The sequence below is a fragment of the Phyllobates terribilis genome, unplaced genomic scaffold (assembly GCF_046119375.1).
Source record: "Phyllobates terribilis strain yellow unplaced genomic scaffold, ASM4611937v1 Scaffold_664__1_contigs__length_860015, whole genome shotgun sequence".
NCBI lineage: Eukaryota > Metazoa > Chordata > Amphibia > Anura > Dendrobatidae > Phyllobates > Phyllobates terribilis.
Window position 1 is genome coordinate 548,123 of NW_027363424.1, and position 22,507 is coordinate 570,629.

The 22,507-nt window shown below is 43.7% G+C and overlaps 1 protein-coding gene across 1 annotated transcript in view; it reads right to left on the reverse strand.

The window, feature by feature from the left end:
- Positions 1–14,773: 14,773 nt before the first annotated feature.
- The window catches only part of LOC141235429 (uncharacterized), a 35,899-nt gene continuing 28,165 nt past the window's right edge, over positions 14,774–22,507 (reverse strand). Inside the window, exon 3 of the mRNA XM_073668111.1 lies at positions 14,774–15,551. Coding sequence (XP_073524212.1) covers positions 14,818–15,441 — 624 coding nt within the window. The 5' untranslated portion in view covers positions 15,442–15,551 and the 3' untranslated portion in view covers positions 14,774–14,817. The remainder of the gene's footprint in view (positions 15,552–22,507) is intronic.

Here is a 22,507-nt window from a genome sequence, read left to right on the forward strand (position 1 = left end):
GCGGACAGGTCTGGATTGCCTCCACTTTATTGACTTGTGGCTTTATTTCCCCACTCCCAAAGACATAGCCCAAGTACTTGGCCTCCTCCTTTCCAACTGCACATTTTCTCGGATTTATAGTAAATCCCGCCTTCCTCAGAGCATCCAGAATGGCCTGTAGTTTAGGTAGATAACTAGCCCAGTCTGGCCTAAAGACTACAATGTGGCATACTTTTAATGTGGGGCTAGGATCCGATTCATAGCCCTCTGGAAGGTGGCTGGGGCTCCTTGTAATCTGAACGGTATCCGAGTGTATTGAAAGCACCCATCAGGTGTTGAGAAAGCCGTCTTCTCCTTGGCCGTCTGGGACATGGGGATCAGCCAATAGCCCTTCGTCAGGGCAGCTCTCTATGAGCTCGTCGATGCGGGGCATCGGGTGTGCGTCGCACTTGGACACCTCATTCAGCTGGCGGTAGTCGTTACAAAACCTCCACTCTCTGTTGGGTTTTGGCACGAGGATGATGGGGCTCGACCATCCACTCTTTGACTCCTCTATCACACCGAGGTTTAACATCCTCTTTACCTCGGCCGAGATCACCTCCCGGCGTGCTTCAGGAGTTCTGTTGATGTTCTTTCACCTGGGTATGACCTAGTAACTCTGAAAACAGGTTCCGATTCTGCTGGAGCAGTTCTCGACACAGTTGCTTCTGGGCTGGTGAAAGGGTCTCCGCTTCATGATGGGCATCACCTTCGCTATTCTCTCCTGTAACTGGGTGACATGTTCGATGATGCGCCGGTGGGGCATGACCTCGGCCTCCCGGGTTTCCTTGGCGATGTCTAGGCGACCTCTTGGATGCCGTCCATACAGGAGCTCAAATGGAGAGAAGCCAGTGGAGGCTTGAGGAACTTCTCTGACAGAGAAAAGTAGAAATGGGAGCAAGTAGTTCCAGTCTCGCTCATCCTATCGCCTTTAAAGTCTTGTTGAAGCATTCCACTAGGCCATCCGTCTGCGGATGGTAAACTGAGGTCCGAATCTTGGCAATCTTGCTCACGAAGGGGGTTCCTTAGTCTGTCAAAATCTCTTTTGGCAGACCTGTCAGAGCAAAAATATGGACCAGCTCTCGGGCTATACTTTTACTGGACGAGTTCCTTAGGGGTACCACTTCGGGTAACGGGTCGCATAGTCCATGACCACCAGGATGTATTGGTGGCCGGGGGCAGATTTAACTAAGGTACCCACGAGGTCCATGGCAATCTTCTCAAAGGGAACCTCTATCACAGGTAGTGGAACTAAGGTACTACAGCAGTGGGAGATGGGTGCGGTTATCTGGCAGGTGGGGCAGGACCTACAATAGTATAAGATTTCCCGGTAACATCCTGGCCAATAGAACCTCCTCATTATTCTCTCCTGGGTTTTCTCAACCCCTAGGTGTCCCCCCTGAATATGTGAGTGGGCCATCTCTAATACCCTCTGACGGTATGGCCCTGGAACAGCTGTTCCACCTTCCACCTGTTCTTCACCTTTTATTTTGGTCACCCGGTATAATGGCTCCCCCTGAACTGCAAAGTGTGGGTACCTGGTGTCCGCAACCGGCTCATGAGCAACACCATTACAAACAGTAATAATGTCCCACGCCCCTTTCAAGGTCAAGTCCCGAACTTTAGCTGACCCAAAAGCTCTCTCTGGGCACCTCAAATTCAGGGAGGTCGGCCACAGTCTTGTCCTCGTCGTTGACAAGGACACACAGTTGGAACTCATTCACTTCTGATGTCGACCGGGATATTTCTCTAGGTTCCTGGATTTTGTCCATAAGACTCAGTATGGATCCCTTTCCCCAAAAGTCCCAGAACAAGGGAAAATCGTGCCCCAATATGACGGGATGTATCAGGTCCTTGACCACCCCGACATTGTGAGACTGGGCACCACAGTCTGTGCCGAATGTCACTCTTGCCACCAGGTAGTTCTTGGCATCCCCAAGTATGCATCGGACACCCACAAATTTGGTAGGGATCAGCTGGTGGGGAAGGGTGGCACTGATTAAGGTTACCAGACTCCCGGAGTCCAACAGCCCCAGGACCATCACTCCATTAACGGATATGGCACACGCCTGCGGACCCTCACCGGGTAGACAGTCCTCACTGCAGGCTGGGTAAGCATAATATGAACATCGTCTGCCTAGGCTGCAGTCCATTGGCTCAGCAGACGTATGACACTGGGCGACTTAACAGTCCTTGCGGCACCTTCAGTGGAAGTGGGACGCCCCCCAGTTGTGGCTCTGAACCCCATCCATGGTGAACCCGCCTCCTTTTGGTCACTTCAGTAAGGGGAGGTGACTATGTCAGGTTTCCCTAGGGATTTTTCAACCATTTGATACCTCTCTACCAGACCCACGAGGTCATCTGCATTCCGAGGGATGCCCCAGGCAACCCAGGTCTGCACCGACCTGGGTAGGGAATGGATGAACCTGTCCATCACCACACGTTCAACCATCTGGGCAGGAGAGGAAGACTCTGGCTGCAGCCACTTCTGGACTAGATGTAGCAAGTCAAACCTCTGTGAGCGTGGAGGTTTGTCACCAGCATACGCCCAGTGGTGGACCCTTTGCGCTTTGACATAGTCACTCCTGAGCGTACCATTATCTCGGTTTTAATTTGGCGTATTCCTTTGCATCTTGTAAAGTCAAATCGTAATAGGCCTTCTGCTGCTCCCAGGTCAAATATGGCGCCAGAACCTCCGCCCACTGCTCCAGTGGCAATCTCTCCCGTTCCGCCACCCTCTCAAAAACAGTCAGGAACGCATCAACATCATCCCCCGGGGTCATCCTCTGTAGCGCTCTCCTTACCGTGTTCCTGACGTATGCGTCATCAAGTGGACTTTTCTATCCAGTAAAGGCTGTGATCTGATATTAATAGCCAGGAAAGGGGACAAGGATATTAGCCCCCTACGAGGCTAATAATATCAGCTCTCGGCTGCCCCAGAAAAGGCACATCCATAAGATGCACCATATCTGGTGCTTAGCCACCGCTCTTCCCACTGTTGTGTAACGGTGGCAAGTGGGGTAATAGGGTTGGGGTTCATGTCAGCCTTGTATTGGCGGCTGACACGAAGCCCAGGTTAGTAATTGAGAGGTGTCTATAAGACGCCCCCATTACTAATTCTATAGTAAAATTGGCGAAATAAAGACACGGACAGAAAAAAGTCCTTTATTTGAAATAAAAAGCACACATAAATTTATTTGATCACTAATTAACAAAAATTAAACAAAAAAAAAACCATCCCTTACCTGTCTGAAGTGATGACACTGCAGATTGTCCCACAGCGATCTGGGTCACCTCTAGAACAGTCACTGATGTAACTGTTCTAGAGGACAGCAGGCTATACACTGACACAAGAGTGTAATCACTCCTGTGTCAGTGTACAGGCTGAGCTGCTGGCAGAGAGTTAACCAGCTGATGAACTCGTGTGACCTCACAGCACTACCGCCGAAATTCCCACGCAGCAGTACAGCTGTAAGTGAGGTCACACGAGTTCATGATGATCGCTCCAGTCAGTGTATCGCCGGCTGCTGAATAGAGCAGTCACATTTTATGATGTGGCCGTTCTATTCATGGATGAGGATGAGGTTGGTTTATTATTTTACATTTATTAAAGGTGATCATGGGCTTCAGGGATTAGGTGTAAGGGGAGTATATGATCCCACAGCGCTCTGACTGCGGTAACCATGTACCGCCATTCAGAGCCTGTTTCCTGTGCTGTCACGCAGATGACAGCGCGGGAAACTCAAGAACCCGAACAGTAACATGGACTTCCTGAGGAAGTCCGTGTTGGGGGTCCGCACCCGAACAGTAGGTGTTCGGTACGGACCCCGAACTTTAGTGTTCGGGTTCGCCCATCACTAGCCCTGGCCTACCCTGCCTCTAGCGTTTTGTCAGAGCGGATTTTTAGTGCCGCAGGGGGAATTATAACTGATAGGAGTATCCGCCTGTCAACTGAAAATGCTGACAGGCTGACTCTTATAAAAATGAACAAGGGCTGGATTGGGCCAGACTTCTCAATACTACCGAATATTAGCAGCATAACAAACTCAAATCCAGTGTCTTTTTTTTGGGAGGTCTATTCCCATGCACCTCTTCACAACCAGACATGGGTATACGCTTCCTGATTTTGTCTATTTGCTCTTGTCCTCCTCCTCATCCTCCACCACCATATCTACCATTTCACCATATCTATGTCTCCTCCAAGGGGCATTGGAGTGGCTCCAAATTTTTGGCAGCCCTTGCATTCACTGCATAGGAAATAACAGTATGGGAGACCCACTTCCTAATAATGGGAACATTTTTTTTATGAGGCCCTCCTCTACGTCTCTTGCAAGGGGCATTGGAGTGCCTCCAAATTTTTGGCAGCCCTTGCATTCACTGCATAGGCAATAACAGCATGGGAGACCAACTTCCTAATAATGGCAATATTTTTTTCACAAGGCCTTCCTCTACATCTCTTCCAAGGGGCATTGGAGTGCGTCCAAATTTTTGGCAGCCGTTGCAGTCACTGCATATGCAAGAACAGTATGGGAGACCCGCTCCTTTCTAATGGGAACAAGTCGATACTGAGGCCCATCTCTATGCGTCTTTAAATTCGTATTGGGGTTTTTCCCAAATTTAGGCAACTGTTGTACTCACTGCATACATAATAACGGTATAGCAGAACCGCTCCTTTCTAATGGGAACATGTCGTTACTGAGGTCCACCTCTGTGTCTTTAAATTGGTATTGGGGTTTTTCCTTTACCCAAATTTAGGCAGCCTAACTGCATGGGCATTACCACTAAAGGAGACCCACTCCTTTATAATGGGAACATTTTTTTACTGAGGCCCTCCTCTGTCTCTTCAAAGGAGTATTAGGGTGCATCCAAATTTTTAACAGCCCTTGCAGTTACTGCATATGCAATAACAGTATAGGAGACCCACTCTTTAATAATGGGAAAACCAAAGCATACCCGGCTGATGGCTCTTTAACAATAGTAAGGGTCGCCTGATGGCCCTATAAAAATAGACTTTGTGACTTTCACAGTCCCTCCTTCATAAATGAAACAGGATGTATCTGATCATGTCTCACACACAACATGGCCAGATAGTAAAATGCTAAAATTACATTTAGTGGTGAATGTATTTTTCACCGTTGAAAGCAATGAAAAACTGCAAAAACGCATCAAGAACGCTACGTGTGAACATAGCCCAAGGTGTGGAGGAGCATTTTTGTTTTTGGTTATTTATTTTGCCTTATATACAAGTCATTACCCTGGAAAGGATGTTCCTTAACATTTTTCCCAGGAAAATCCACTTTGGTTTTGTTTTTGTATGTTTTATGGTCAGTCCGTAAAAGTGGCGTAATACTCTGACAATATTTTTCACAGCAGTGACCTAGGAGTCAGAGATGCTTCCAGGGGTCTTCCCCATTCTGTTCCCATGTCATTCTAGCACTGTTCCCATCCATATGGACAATTTTTAGGCCCTCTGCAGACCTCCATTGGGGTGGGAGGCGCCCAAGCATTTTAGTGCTCGCTCATCACTATTTTTTACGTCTTTTCAAATGTGTATTGGAGTGCGTCATAATTTTTGCCAGCCCTCCTAATTGCTGCATATATGGAATAACAGTATAGGAGACCCACTCTTTAATTATGGGAAGGACAATTGAAATAGATTCTATATTCTAGAATATTACCGGTCTTATTTGAAATTCATTTACGGGTGAGTTATCGCAGTATGGATAGCATATTACACCGATCCAGACAGGTATTATTGCCTTATACTGTGTGCTGCAAAAAAACCCAAAACAATCTATTCTATTCCCTATCGATAACGCTGTTAGATCCATTTATAACAGGGACAGGTGCTAGGTGGTATCATCAGCTCCAGATTAGTGTTCATTCTGGTCACATAAATCTCTTTCACAGTCCATAGCTTTTTTTTTTTTTTAATTATTTCTTTGGCTTTATATACAAGTCATTACTCTGGAAAGAATATTTCTTAACATTTTTTCCATTTTAGCTTGTTTTTTGTATGTTTTTTTATTGTCAGTCCGTAAAAGTGGCATACCAACTGTGAATAGGTTTGAACACACAACTGCCATAGTTCAAATGTAGTGCGAGTCTGATCATGGAAAAAAATTTCTCTGCTTCCACAATACAGTTATGCGAATATAATCAAAAAAATCTGGCTATATTCTCCTAACAAGCAAATGGAGCAGTAAAATGTTGGACTGAAATGCTCTTTAAAGAAATAATCAGGATTAAAAGCAAAAAAAAAGCCCTGATATCTAGTCCTATGGCTTTCTGTAGCAGGCAGCAGCAGACAGAACGTGCAATGGACACTATTGTGGTGTATAGTGTTCACAGTCTCTGCCTGCCTAACTCCTGCTATCACCAGTAATACAAGTGCTTCTCACTAAATTAGAATATCACCAAAAAGTTAATTTATTTCAGTTCTTCAATACAAAAAAGTGATATATTATATAGAGTCATTACAAACAGTGATCTATTTCAGGTGTTTATTTCGGTTAATGTTGATGATTATGGCTTACAGCCAATGAAAACACAAAAGTCATTATCTCAGTAAATTAGAATACTTTATAACAACAGCTTGAAAAATGATTTTAAAATCCGAAATGTTGGCCTAGTGAAATGTATGTTCAGTAAATGCCCTCAATACTTGGCCGGGGCTCCTTTTTCAGAAATGACTGCATCAATGTGGCAATGTGGCATGGAGGCGATCAGCCTGTGGCACTGCTGAGGGGTTATGACAATGCCATATGACGCTCTAATATTGGAATCGCTGAAGCTTGTAGTCCACCAATTGGAGTTGGCTTTTCATATTGTCCACTCCCAAAGCAGCGCATCTTTGTGTCCTATTCAGACATGTAGGGTTTCTTGCAACGCAGTAATTTATAGCCACATGAAATAACTGACAGAGTAAATACCTTTTCCTATATACAATACTGCACACAACACATGGTGCTCTAAAATTGGAATCGATGACGGTTGTAGTCCTTCATATGGTGTTGGTATTTAATGTTGTCTACTTCCAACGTTGCGTGTCTCCTTGAGTCCTATTCAGACATGTAGGGTTCTCTACAATGTAGCAATTATATCCACACTAAACAATGGATCCTCCACAGATATTTCCAGGCAAATATCATAGTGACCGAATAATTTCTGAAGTCTTTGTTAGATTTTTGGTCTATGCAATAAGACTGTATTTAGATTTAGACATCTTTTATACCATTACTTTGCTTTGACATACAGGTGCATCTCACAAAATTAGAATATCATCAAAAAGTTAATTTATTTCAGTTCTTCAATACAAAAAGTGAAGCTCCTATATTATATAGAGTCATTACACACAGAGGGATCTATTCTATAGAGTCATTACACACAGAGGGATCTATTCTATAGAGTCATTACACACAGAGGGATCTATTCTATAGAGTCATTACACACAGAGGGATCTATTCTATAGAGTCATTACACACAGAGGGATCTATTATATAGAGTCATTACACACAGAGGGATCTATTATATAGAGTCATTACACACAGAGGGATCTATTCTATAAAGTCATTACACACAGAGGGATCTATTATATAGAGTCATTACACACAGGGATCTATTATATAGAGTCATTACACAGAGCGATCTATTATAGAGAGTCATTACACACAGAGGGATCTATTCTATAGAGTCATTACACAGAGGGATCTATTCTATAGAGTCATTACACACAGAGGGATCTATTCTATAAGCTGTAAGCCATAATCATCAACATTAACAGAAATAAACACGTGAAACAGATCCCTCTGTGTGTAATGACTCTATATAATAGATCCCTCTGTGTGTAATGACTCTATATAATAGATCCCTGTGTGTAATGACTCTATATAATAGATCCCTGTGTGTAATGACTCTATATAATAGATCCCTGTGTGTGTAATGACTCTATATAATAGATCCCTCTGTGTGTAATGACTCTATATAATAGATCCCTCTGTGTGTAATGACTCTATATAATAGATCCCTCTGTGTGTAATGACTCTATATAATAGATCCCTCTGTGTGTAATGACTCTATATAATAGATCACTCTGTGTGTAATGACTCTATATAATAGATCCCTGTGTGTAATGACTCTATATAATAGATCCCTGTGTGTAATGACTCTATATAATAGATCCCTCTGTGTGTAATGACTCTATATAATAGATCCCTCTGTGTGTAATGACTCTATATAATAGATCCCTCTGTGTGTAATAACTCTATATAATAGATCCCTCTGTGTGTAATGACTCTATATAATCGCTGTGTGTAATGACTCTATATAATAGATCTCTCTGTGTGCAATGACTCTATATAATAGATCCCTCTGTGTGTAATGACTCTATATAATAGATCCCTCTGTGTGTAATGACTCTATATAATAGATCCCTGTGTGTAATGACTCTATATAATAGATCCCTGTGTGTAATGACTCTATATAATAGATCCCTCTGTGTGTAATGACTCTATATAATAGATCCCTCTGTGTGTAATGACTCTATATAATCGCTCTGTGTGTAATGACTCTATATAATAGATCTCTCTGCGTGTAATGACTCTATATAATAGATCCCTCTGTGTGTAATGACTCTATATAATAGATCCCTCTGTGTGTAATGACTCTATATAATAGATCCCTCTGTGTGTAATGACTCTATATAATAGATCCCTCTGTGTGTAATGACTCTATATAATAGATCCCTGTGTGTAATGACTCTATATAATAGATCCCTGTGTGTAATGACTCTATATAATAGATCCCTCTGTGTGTAATAACTCTATATAATAGATCCCTCTGTGTGTAATGACTCTATATAATAGATCCCTCTGTGTGTAATGACTCTATATAATAGATCCCTCTGTGTGTAATGACTCTATATAATAGATCACTCTGTGTGTATTGACTCTATATAATAGATCCCTCTGTGTGTAATGACTCTATATAATAGATCCCTCTGTGTGCAATGACTCTATATAATAGATCCCTCTGTGTGTAATGACTCTATATAATAGATCCCTCTGTGTGTAATGACTCTATATAATAGATCCCTCTGTGTGTAATGACTCTATATAATAGATCCCTCTGTGTGTAATAACTCTATATAATAGATCCCTCTGTGTGTAATGACTCTATATAATCGCTCTGTGTGTAATGACTCTATATAATAGATCTCTCTGTGTGCAATGACTCTATATAATAGATCCCTCTGTGTGTAATGACTCTATATAATAGATCCCTCTGTGTGTAATGACTCTATATAATAGATCCCTGTGTGTAATGACTCTATATAATAGATCCCTGTGTGTAATGACTCTATATAATAGATCCCCCTGTGTGTAATGACTCTATATAATAGATCCCTCTGTGTGTAATGACTCTATATAATCGCTCTGTGTGTAATGACTCTATATAATAGATCTCTCTGCGTGTAATGACTCTATATAATAGATCCCTCTGTGTGTAATGACTCTATATAATAGATCCCTCTGTGTGTAATGACTCTATATAATAGATCCCTCTGTGTGTAATGACTCTATATAATAGATCCCTCTGTGTGTAATGACTATATAATAGATCCCTCTGTGTGTAATGACTCTATATAATATAGGAGTTTCACTTTTTGTATTGAAGAACTGAAATAAATTAACTTTTTGATAATATTCTAATTTTGTGAGATGCACCTGTATATAGCAATGTTCACACTGGCTGCACTAGTTGCATTGGTAAAGGATTGCTTCCAGACATTGTCTCACAGCCTGGTGTCACCTGCACACCTCCCATAGTCATAGTCCCATAGGGTCACCTCCCTGAAATAATCATGCGCTCCATGTGACAATATCCTTTTTCCTGTTTGCTATAAATTCAGACCATTTAGACACGTTCATTGTCAGGACTACGAGCTCCACAGCTTGAAATGCATAGACCCTTGGCCTTTTAGCTCCCTCCCCTATGTCACCCCTTCCTCTTCTCCCACTTCATTGATATGTTTTTGCAAAAAAATTTGTTTTATTATTTTTCATTAAAAGTCATGTTTTAAACTTCCAATCATTGGCGGATGCTGGGACCCTCTTGGTTTTTTTCTGTTACTGCCAGCTGCCGGTCTGGAGTCCTGCACCACATTCTTCATGTGGAGGCTTCAAACCATCTGCACTTGGGAGCTGAATATTTTCTTTTCCCCCCTCCCTATGTTTTTTCACTCAGAAAATGAGTGTACCTCAAGGTGTTTGAGATTTCTGCAAGGGTGTGGAAGTTTGTGGAGTGGGGCTTGTGCACCTGGAGAGGAGAGGGACGAGAATGTGAGTAGGTTGTGGTCAGACAGAAGGAGAGGTGAAATAGCGAGGTTAGATAGGGAGCACAGGCGGGTGAAGATGAGGTCCAGAGTGTGGCCATCTTTGTGAGTGGCTGCGGAAGACCATTGAGCAAGGCCGAAGGAGGAAGTGAGAGAAGCTTAGAGGCAGCTGAGAGGGAAGTGTCAATGGGGATGTTGAAGTCACCCATGATGATAGTGGGGATGTCAGCGGAAAGGAAGTGAAGTAGCAGGTGGTGAAGTGGTCTAAGAAGGTGGTGGCTGGTCCTGGGGGGCGGTAAATGACAGCCAGTCAGAGTAGATGTGCACAGCGTGCACCTCAAAAGAGGGGAGAGTAATGGAGGGTGGCAGTGGAATTTGGGTGAAAGAGCAGTTATCTGACAGGAGAAAACCAACTCCTCCGCCATTGCTTGCTGCTGGGGCAGGGGTGTGAGAAAGATGGAATCCACCATAAGAAAGTGCAGTGGGAGAGGCTGTGTCAGAGGGGGTGAGCCAGATTTCGGTGATGCCGAGGAAGGAAAGTTTGTTAGTAATGAAGAGATTATGGATGTAGGAAAGTTTGATGCAGACAGAGCGAGCGTTCCAGAGAGCTCCTGTTAATGGGACTGGGGAGGCGGGGGCTGGGCGGATGGGTATAAGGTTAGAAAGGTTGTGGAAATGTGTGTTCGTGGATAGGAGGTAGAAGTGACTGTGGGGATGTGGTGAGGAGGGCCAGGATTTGGAGAGATATCGCCAGCAGTGAGGAGGAAAGTGTTGGTAGGTGGGAGCAGGAGATTCCATGAGGTTCGTTTTCTGTTTCTACTGCTGCATGAGTTACATCAGACATCAATCTGTCAATGCTTTTCAACATCACCAATCTCATGCAACTGTTTACATGCATCTTTTATAAACAGTAAAAAGTTTGGAATAAGAAATATAGTAGGAAAGTGCACGGAGAAAATTCAGCCTCACTTTATCAGCAAGATTCTTTTCTTTGTAAAATCCAAAATAACTTTCCTTCAAGCTGGGGCATATTTAGAGGGAATGAAGGCAGACTGGCGCAGCCAGCAGGAAGGCGTTGTCGGATCGACTAAGGCGCTAAAGGTATCACTCAGGGGGCAGCATTTTGCTGTCCTCCAGGAATTTGTATTCATTAATGGTTTGCTGGTGAATCTAATAAGCATAGCTGCACTTTACTCTTAACCTGGCCTTAGGTGACTCTCAGGATATAATCTTGTGCTAAGCATTGTGGCATCTTATATTTTTTGTTAGGCATAAGGGTGTGTGCAATATACTTATTTTGTCCACTTGGTATATATTTCCCCTTGACATTTAGCACAGCAGCACTTTACTTATTTCACCGGGTTAGAATCATTTTGTTATATGTGCATGTATCTACCTGACTGAGGATTTTGAATCCCTTCTCTTATGGGATGTCATTATAGCGCCCCTCAGTGGAGCAATGTGATATCACCAGCGTTTGGATTGTTCTGTTTACTAGTTATTCCCTTTTAAATGATTTTATTCTATTGATGTTAATAAAGATTGAATTTATTTTATAGATGTTGATGGCTTTTTGACTTCCGTCCACTTGTAGGTTTTAGTGTGGCAGTTATAGTTTGCAATATTTTATAGAAGACAGTGGAGAGGTCATGTACTATAAGAGGGACAGTGTGGGTCATATTTTGTGCAGTTAGCACTGTGAGAGGACATTATTTATTCAGGGGCACAGCGTTTTTATTCAAGAGCATTTTAATGATGTTATTTTTAAGGGTACGTCGAGGTGTGCTGCAGAAGACTGGAGAAGATGGCAGTATGCAGAGACGAGCTGTGGATATCAGAAGTCAGCATGGCGTCTGGACAAGGTGAAGAAGAAAGAGAAGATGTTACCTGTAAGGTACCTGGATGTAAATGTTTATATGTGATACTGACTACTAGTCATTAGTAATGTGGCTTCTATATGGTCTGCAGTCTGTTGGGAGCAAGTAACATCAACTCTCAGTATCTCTTTACCATTGTTAAGGACATACTGGGAGTTGTATGTTCCTATGATAGAAATGTATATGGGGCTGACCTAACATTGCAATTGATTGCTGTACTAAACTTGGGGTTGATTCATGTACTAATGGTGGGTCTGGTGATGTATTCATGTACTGATAGTGGTTGTGATGCCGTATTTCTCAAATGTTGATTGTTCCTGTGATGTATTCATATACTGATGGTGCTTCTGGTAATGTATTCATGTACTGATAGTTCTGGTGATTTATTTCATGGAATGCTAGAGTTGGAGGGGACCTCCAGGGTCATCGTGTCTAACCCCCTGCTCAATGCAGGATTCACTAAACCATCTCGGACAGATGTCTGTCCAGCCTCTGTTTGAGGACGTCCATTGAAGGAGAACTCATCACCTCTCGTGGGAGCCTGTTCCACTCTTTGATTAGCCTCACTGTCAAAAAGTTTTTTCTAATATCTAATCTGCATTTTCTCCCTTTCAGTTTCATCCCATTGAGTCCAGTCTTTCTTTGTGCAAATGAGAATAAAGATGATCCCTTTACAATGTGACAACCCTTGATATATTTGTAGACAGCTATTAAGTCTCCTCTCAGTCTTCTCTTTTGCAAGCTAAAAACTCACAAATCCTCCAACCGTTCCTCATACAACATTGTTTGCAGACCGGTCACCATTTTGGTCGCTCTTCTCTGAACTTGCTCCAATTTCTTCGTGTCTTTTTTAAGATGTGGTGCCCAAAACTGTACACAGTATTCCAGATGAGGTCTGACCAAAGAGGAGTAGAGGGTGATAATTACTTCACGTGATCTAGACTGTATGCTTCTATTAATGCAGTCTTTTTCACATGTGCTGTTGCTCAGCCCTATTCCTCCCATTCTGTATATGCTTTTTTCATTCTTCTTGCCCAGATGTAGGACTTTGCATTTCTCCTTGTTAAAAAACATTCTCTTACTTTTTGAATCCTCTCTCTCTCTCTCTCTTCTCTAGTATTAGCTATCCCTCCTACCTGTGTGTCATCAGCAAATTTAATCAGTTTACCTTCAATTCCTTCATCTAAATCATTGATAAAGATGTTGAACAACACAGGTCCCAGGACAGAGCCCTGTGGTACCCCACTTGAGACATTCTTCTAACTGGATGTGCAATAATTTATGACCATTTTTTGGATCCGATCACTAAGCCAGTTATGACTCCATCTAACAGTTGTCTTGTCCATTCCATAGTTGGTAATTTTTTCAATTAGAATGGTATGAGATACTTTGTCAAATGCTTTGCTGAAGTCAAGATATGCTCTATCTACTGTGTTTCCCTGATCCACCCAGTCAGTGATTCTATCCTAGAATGAAGTTAAGTTAGTCTGACATGTCTTATTAGTTACAAACCCATGCTGGCTCTGGTTAATCACTTCATTCTTATAAAGGTAGTTGCACACAAGTTGTTTAATAATTTGTTCAAAGATTTTTCCTGGTATAGAAGTAAGGCTCACAAGTCTATAGTTCCCTGTGTCCACCTTCTTCAGCTTTTTGAAGATGGGGACAACATTCGCTCTTCTCCAGTCTTCTGAGACTTCTCCTGTTCTCCAATGTACAATGTATGTACTGTTGGTGGTTCTGGTGATGTATTCAAATACTGACTGTGCTTCGTATGATGTACTGACTGTGCTTCTAGTGATGCATTTCTGTACTGATGGTGGTTGTGAAGACGTATTTCTGTACTGTTAGTGGTTCTGGTGATGTATAAATTTACTGATGATGGTTTACGTGATCTATTTCTGTTCTGGTGCTGTATTTCTGTACGGTTGGTGGTTCTGGTTCTTTATTCATGTACTGTTAATGGTTCTCATACTGTAGATGAAAGGGTGGGATCTACATCTGATACATGTAGATATCCATAACGTTTCAGATAACGTTATACACAGGTATGGTAATAAAGTATTGTGCTGTCTTGACAAATTAAGGATTACTACATCTGTACTTATGTTAAGAGCATTCATTATCAAATTAAGCACTGAAGCATGCAAAATCCTAACAGCGTGTAATATACTCACTGTCAGGATTTGGCTTTGCTTGCCAAAATTTTAATTTCCTTGTAACAAAAGATAGAAAAGACAGCGCACATAGGGCTTTATCTGTATAAAAGTAAATACCAGGTCCCACAATCAGTCTGACTCACCTTCTGAGGTTGTGTAAGTCACAACCAACTGTGTAGCACTTGTCAGATGGCCGCTGCAGGAGACCCCGCTGATCAGTAAACAATAAGAGGAGATAAGAAGCCGGGCTGATCCTCCGCGCTGGTCCCTGAGGAAGTGGCAGTGTAGCCACGAAACGCGTAGGCCAAGTAATAAAGAAAGTTTGGTTTATCATTAACCCTTGTGTGTCTCTGGACCAGCGCGGAGGATCAGCCCAGCTTCTTATCTCCTCTTATCATTTCCTTGTAAAGCATTTGCCACATATAAAATATCAACATGGCTTCTCTCCAGTATAAATCCTCTGGTGATCCCTAAGTTTGGCTTTAGTAATAAAACATTTCCCACATTCTGAACATATAAATGGCTTCTCTCCCGTGTGACTTTTTTCATGTCGAAGAAGATTTGATTTTGATGTAAAACATTTCCCACATTCTGAACATGGAAACAGCCTCTCTCCTGTGTGAATTCTTTGATGAGTAACAAGATTTGATTTTGATGTAAAACATTTTCCACATTCTGAACATGGATACAGCTTCTCCCCTGTGTGACTTCTCTGATGTTTAACAAGATCTGATTTCTGCACAAAACTTTTCCCACATTCAGGGCATGAATACGGCTTCTCTCCTGTGTGACTTCTCTCATGTCTAACAAGACTTGATTTATCTCTAAAACATTTCCCACATTCTGAACATGAATATGGCTTCTCTCCTCTGTAAGTTCTTCTGTGTGAAAGAAAACTGGAGCTTTTTGTAAATTCTTTACCACATTCATTACACTGAAAACGTTTACCCACCTTCAGATCTGTATTTGGGATAATCTGTGATTGGTCAGAACTAGTTTCCTTATGACTATGAGGATTATAGGATCGATCTGTACTGTAAATTCCTGGATGCATATTAAGGGCAAAGAGGTTTTTTCCCGAATAGTGTTCCACAGGATCTTCATCTTCTATTTTATAATTTAGCAATAATATGAAATTTTCCTCCGAATTCTTACAGGAATTTTCTGTTCGGATTAAAAAAAAATTTTTTTTTAAGAAGACTGATAACATTCTCATTAAGCTGTAAACATATCTACTGTTTTGGTGTAATTAAAAGTGTAGTTTTTTAAAGTATTTATTTAGCCAAAGCCAGAGGTGGATACAGTGGGATAGGTTCTTATTCTATGCTTCTTTTGGAAACCATTTTTGGCTTTAGTTTAACTATCTACCACAAAAACGGCATGTGTGATTCCAGTCTTTAGGGTGTGCTCACACTGAGTCTTTTTGCTGAATTTTTCATCAGAAACTTGGTGGAAACTCAGCAAATCCTTCTCAAAAAACTAAAACTAACTCGAAAAATTTGAGTAATTGTTCCTAAAACTCAGCAGAAAGACTAAGTGTAAACACACCCTTAGGGTATGTACACACGATGCCTTTGAAACTAGGGTGAACCTGCTGAGTTTTTTAAGTAAAACCGGCTTCAGGAAACACTGGTGTCATTGCTGCGTTTTAAAAACGCAACAAAAGACAACAGGAGCTTTATGTCGGTCTTTTTTGCCTCTCCATAGACTTCTTTATGTAGTTTGTGGCATCTTACAAGCAGAAGACTCCAGAAGAATGGTATGCTCACTTCTTTTAACAGCCTCATATTTTTTGAAGAGTGAAGTGGTTAAAAGACCATCAGAAGACTGAACATATGCACAGCAAGTTGTTTTGACATAGAAATGTATACAGTATATCACAAAAGTGAGTACGCCCCTCACATTTTTGTAAATATTTTATTCTATCTTTTCATATGACACTTTGATACAATGTAAAGCAGTCACTGTACAGCCTTTTATAACAGTGTAAATTTGGTGCCCTCTAAATAACTCAACACACAGCCATTAATGTCTAAACTGCTGGCAACAAAAGTGAGTACACACCTTAATGAAAATGGCCAAATTGTGCTCAAAGTGTCAATATTTTGTGTGGCCACTAGGGTTGAGCGAGTATGTTCTGTCCGAGTATGCTCGGGCTGAGCTCCGAGTATTTATAGCTGCTCGGTGATATGGTTGAATCGCTCCCGTGTGCAAGATTTGCGACTTTTTGACCGTTTTATTACATGGGAGGAATGTCTATTTCTTACACATTCCTCCCATGTAATAAAGCTGTCAAACAGTTGCAAATCATGCACACGGGGAGCGATTCAACCATATCACCGAGCAGCTATAAATACTCGGAGCTCGGCCCAAGCATACTCGCCGAAAGGGTTAATAAAACATACTCGCTCAACACTAGTGGCCACCATTACTTTCAAGCACTGTCTTAACTCTCTTGGGCATGCAGGTCACTAGAGCTTCACAGGTGGCCACTGGAATCCTCTTCCCTCCTCCATGACGACATCACTGAGCTGGTGGATGTTCGAGACCTTGCGCTCCTGAACCTTCCGTTTGAGGAGGCCCCAGAGATGCTCAATAGGGTTTAGGTCTGGAGACATGCTGGGCCGGTCCAGCACCTTTACCCTCATTTTTTTTTTAGCAAGGCATTGGTTGTCTTGCGGGTGTTTGGGCTCTGCTTCAGTCCCTCACAGTACATGTTGGCATTCATGGTTCCTTCAATGAACTCATGCAGCCCCAAACCATGACACTCCCACCACCATGCTTGACTATAGGCAAGACACACTTGTCTTTGTACTCCTCACTTGGTGCTGCCACACACACTTGACACCTCCTGAACCTTTTTGACACCTTCTGACACCTTCATCAGGCTCCAGTAATCCATGTCCTAACTCTCCTTGACTTCAGCAGTGTTTGCGGCTTTCTTGTGCATTATCTTCGGATCTTTTGGGCCGACAGCCTTGCAGACCAATGTGATGCAGTGTGCGGCATATGGTCTGAGCATTGACCGGTTGACCCCCCCACCCTTTTAACCTCTGCAGTAATGTAGGCAGCATTCGTATGTCTATTCTGACCAGACGACCTCTGGATATGACGCTGAGCACGTGCACTCCACTTCTTTGGTCGACCATGGCAAGGCCTGTTCCGAGTGGCACCTGTCTTGTTACTCTGCTGTATGGTCTTGGTCACCGGGCTGCAGCTCAGTGTCAGGGTGTTGATAATCTTTTAGCCTCGGCCTTCTTCATGTAGAGCAACAATTCTTTTTTTTCAGATCCTTAGAGTTCTTTGCCATGAGGCACCATGTTGAACTTCCCGTGACCAATATGAGAGAATGTGAGAGCAAGAACACCAAATTTAACACCCCTGCATCACATTTGCTCCTGAGACCGTGTAATATTAATGACTCACATGACACCGTGAAGGGAAAATGACTAATTGGGCACAATTTGGCCATTTTCACTCAAGGGGTGTACTCACTTTTGTTGCCAGCGGTTTAGACATTAATGGCGGTGTGAGTTATGTACACGGACTACTTTGATACAATGTAAAGTGTCAGATCTTCAGTGTTGTCCCATAAAAAGATAGAATAAAATATTTACAAAGATGTGAGGGGTGTACTCACTTTTGTGATATGTTGCATGTTCAATCTTTTGAGTGTTTTTATGGTGCTACTTTTGGCACGTTTCAGAGTGGAACAGCCTGAAAAAGTCATTGTAAGCACATACCGCACACAAAGTTTTTTGAGGAGCTCAAAACCAATAAATTTTTCAAGCAGAAAACGTGTTAGAAAACTCATTTTTGGTGACTTTTTGATGGTGCTTTTATTTTCCTGAAGCAGTTTTGAAGATTTTTAGAAGTTCTTTTTCTGAAGCATTTTTGAAGACTTGAAATTGAACAGTATCTTGTTTGGAGAGGTTTCCTTCAGGATGCTATTCAAACAGTAACAATTCCTCAGGAAAAAAAAGCTCAAAAACATAAATAATAAAAGTAGATTTCCATTGAAAATTAATTACAAGGTTTACAAGCATTTTTTATGTAGTTTTTGGTGAGGATTTTGGATGGATCCGCTCCAAAAACTCTTGAAAAAAACCTGTGCACATATACACATTGTCTTTTTCAGGTACATTACACCTGAAAAAGAGCCGCAAACCCTCTTCCTTCCCTCGCTAAAAATGAACACTGTGCACAGCAGTGTCAAAACGACAATGCTGTGCACATGTTGAGTGTTTTATTACTTGGATTAACCGATTCAGCGTTCGGAAACTGTGAAAGGGTTAAAAGAAGTAGCATGTTCCTTCATCAGGAAGCGTCAGAAGCTCTTTAGATATAGTTTGAATGACAGAAAAAGACTCTGTTGGCAGAAACGATGGCAAAACGGCCAGCAAAGCCACTTCAGGATAATCGGCTTTGCCTATGAATAGCACGGCGGGTCCGTCAGCGTCTTAACTACTCTAAGGGTATGTTCATACTGAGGTTTTTTTTCAGAATTTTTGGAAACTCTCCAAATCCTCGTCTCCGTTTCCTCTCAGTTTCTGCAGCAAAAAAAATCAGCAAAAAAGTGAACATACGTTTGTAAGTCGTTAACCTGTGTCAATGAGAAATTCCAGGATTATTGTCTACATGCAGTGACCACTTCTATTACATCAACATCATAACACTTAAAAAATCAGAATCTAAACGTTCCAGCTTATTCGTAAGAGCTCTTTCAGACTTCCGGGATAATCTGTCCAATGTCGATTCGCAATAAACAGACTGGCCGCACATCTCCTACGCCGAGCGTGACAGCCTCATAGAAATGCATGGACTGGCCGCAAATCTCCTGCGCCGAGCGTGACAGCCTCATAGAAATGCATGGACTGGCCGCACATCTCCTACGCCGAGCGTGACAGCCTCATAGAAATGCATGGACTGGCCGCACATCTCCTACGCCGAGCGTGACAGCCTTATAGAAATGCATGGACTGGCCGCACATCTCCTACGCCGAGCGTGACAGCCTCATAGAAATGCATGGACTGGCCGCACATCTCCTGCGCCGAGCGTGACAGCCTCATAGAAATGCATGGACTGGCCGCACATCTCCTACGCCGAGCGTGACAGCCTCATAGAAATGCATGGACTGGCCGCACATCTCCTACGCCGAGCGTGACAGCCTCATAGAAATGCATGGACTGGCCGCACATCTCCTACGCCGAGCGTGACAGCCTTATAGAAATGCAGGGACTGGCCACACATCTCCTGCGCTGAGCGTGACAGCCTTATAGAAATGCAGGGACTGGCCGCACATCTCCTAGGCCGAGCGTGACAGCCTCATAGAAATGCATGGACTGGCCGCAAATCTCCTGCGCCGAGCATGACAGCCTTATAGAAATGCAGGGACTGGCCGCACATCTCCTAGGCCGAGCGTGACAGCCTCATAGAAATGCAGGGACTGGCCGCACATCTCCTGCGCCGAGCGTGACAGCCTCATAGAAATGCTTGGACTGGCCGCACATCTCATGCCCCGGACATGACAGCCTTATAGAAATGCAGGGACTGGCCGCACATCTGACCAGAGCGTGACAGCCTCATATAAATGCTTGGACTGGCCGCAAATCTTCTGCGCCGAGCGTGACAGTCTCATAGAAATGCTTGGACTGGCCGCACATCTCCTGCGCCGAGCGTGACAGCCTCATAGAAATGCACAGACTGGACGCACATCTCCTGACTCGGGCGCGACAGCCTCATGGAAATGCATGGACTGGCCGCACCTCTCCTGCGCTGAGCGTGACAGCCTCATGGAAATGCATGGACTGGCCGCACCTCTCCTGCGCTGAGCGTGACAGCCTCATGGAAATGCATGGACTGGCCGCAAATCTCCTGACTCGAGCGTGACAGCCTCATGGAAATGCATGGACTGGCTGCACATCTGACCAGAGTGTGACAGCCTCATAGAAATGCATGGACTGGCCGCACATCTCCTACGCCGAGCGTGACAGCCTTATAGAAATGCAGGGACTGGCCGCAAATCTCCTGACTCGAGCGTGACAGCCTCATGGAAATGCATGGACTGGCCGCAAATCTCCTGACTCGAGCGTGACAGCCTCATGGAAATGCATGGACTGGCTGCACATCTGACCAGAGCGTGACAGCCTCATGGAAATGCATGGACTGGCCGCACCTCTCCTGCGCTGAGCGTGACAGCCTCATGGAAATGCATGGACTGGCCGCAAATCTCCTGACTCGAGCGTGACAGCCTCATGGAAATGCATGGACTGGCTGCACATCTGACCAGAGTGTGACAGCCTCATAGAAATGCACAGACTGGACGCACATCTCCTGACTCGAGCGTGACAGCCTCATGGAAATGCATGGACGGGCTGCACATCTGACCAGAGTGTGACAACCTCATAGAAATGCACAGACTGGACGCACATCTCCTGACTCGGGCGTGACAGCCTCATGGAAATGCATGGACTGGCCGCACCTCTCCTGACTCGAGCGTGACAGCCTCATGGAAATGCATGGACTGGCTGCACATCTGACCAGAGCGTGACAGCCTCCTAGAAATGCACAGACTGGACGCACATCTCCTGACTCGGGCGTGACAGCCTCATGGAAATGCATGGACTGGCCGCACCTCTCCTGCGCTGAGCGTGACAGCCTCATAGAAATGCACAGACTGGACGCACATCTGACCAGAGCGTGACAGCCTCATGGAAATGCATGGACTGGCCGCACCTCTCCTGCGCTGAACGTGACAGCCTCATGGAAATGCATGGACTGGCTGCACATCTGACCAGAGCGTGACAGCCTCATAGAAATGCATGGACTGGCCGCACATCTCCTGTGAAATTGTGGAAAAACTGTAAATCTGCCATTGTTTTTCAGGTTTTGTTTTTAAGGCATTCATTGTGCAGTAAAACGGCCAGGCACCATGCTTGTCCAGGTCCGTACAATTACAGCAATGCGAAAGTTGAATAGTTTTGTTTTTTTCCCCCCTTTTTTCCATCGTTGTATGCTTGGTCCTTCCCATACCTAAAATGACATTATCACCAGCCATTTAAAAAAAAACAAAAAACAAAACTGACTTTTGTTATTTTTTTTAGATTTTGTTTTTTTGCTGTTTCCAGGTTTATGGATCCCGTTTCGGTGCTGACAGAGCAGCTTTGGAGTTTGTCACTGGAGGTGACAGACCTTCAATTAGAGGTTGACCACCAGCGGTCGCAGACTCCTAATGTTAGGAACTCTGTGGGTTGGCCGGTCCAGCTTGAACCCAATATTGCCCTCCCGGACAGGTTTTCAGGAGGTAGAGACAAGTTTTTTGTTTTTAAAGGGGTTATCAAGTGCATACCGATCAGTCTGCAGTCACTCTGTGCACTGTGGGGATTCACCGGCATCAGACCCGGGAAGGAGGGTATGTATGAGATACATACCGCCCACAATTGGGCACGGCCTCGCTTCCATACACCTGTATAGAGCTGTGGCCGTGCCCCGTCTAGTGACGTGGACGACCAGAGGGCGTGTAGAAGGCCCAGCCTGAGCTCTATGCAAGTGTATGGAAGCGAGGCCGTGCCCAATTGTGGGCGGTATGTATCTCATACATACCCTCCTTCCCGGGTCTGATGCCGGTGAATCCCCACAGTGCGTACGCTGGGGGATTCATAAGTCTGCAGTCACACAGAGTGACTGCAGACTTATCACTTTCGACCGGACAACCCCTTTAAAAAAGCTTGTAAGTTGTATTTTAAGCTTCGACCTTACTCCTCTGGAGATGAGGAGCAGCAAGTGGGGATTGTGATCTCACTGTTGCAAGGAGATCCTCAAACCTGGGCTCTTTGCCACAGGGTTCTGTTAGTCTCCAGCCGTCATCTATGATGATCTTGACCGAATCTCTTTGGCTGATTCTAGGCTGCGTTGCCTTCAGCAGGGGAATCGGTCAGTGGAGACTTATAGTTCCGAATTCCGTAGATGGGCAACTGATACCAAATGGAATGACCCGGATCTTAGAAGTCAAATTTTTCAGGGCCTTTCAGAAAGGGTGAAGGGTGGCAGTTTACGAAACCCCGGGGTCCTTGGAGGCTGCCATGTCATTGGCTATACGTCTGGATAGAAGCCTTAGGGAA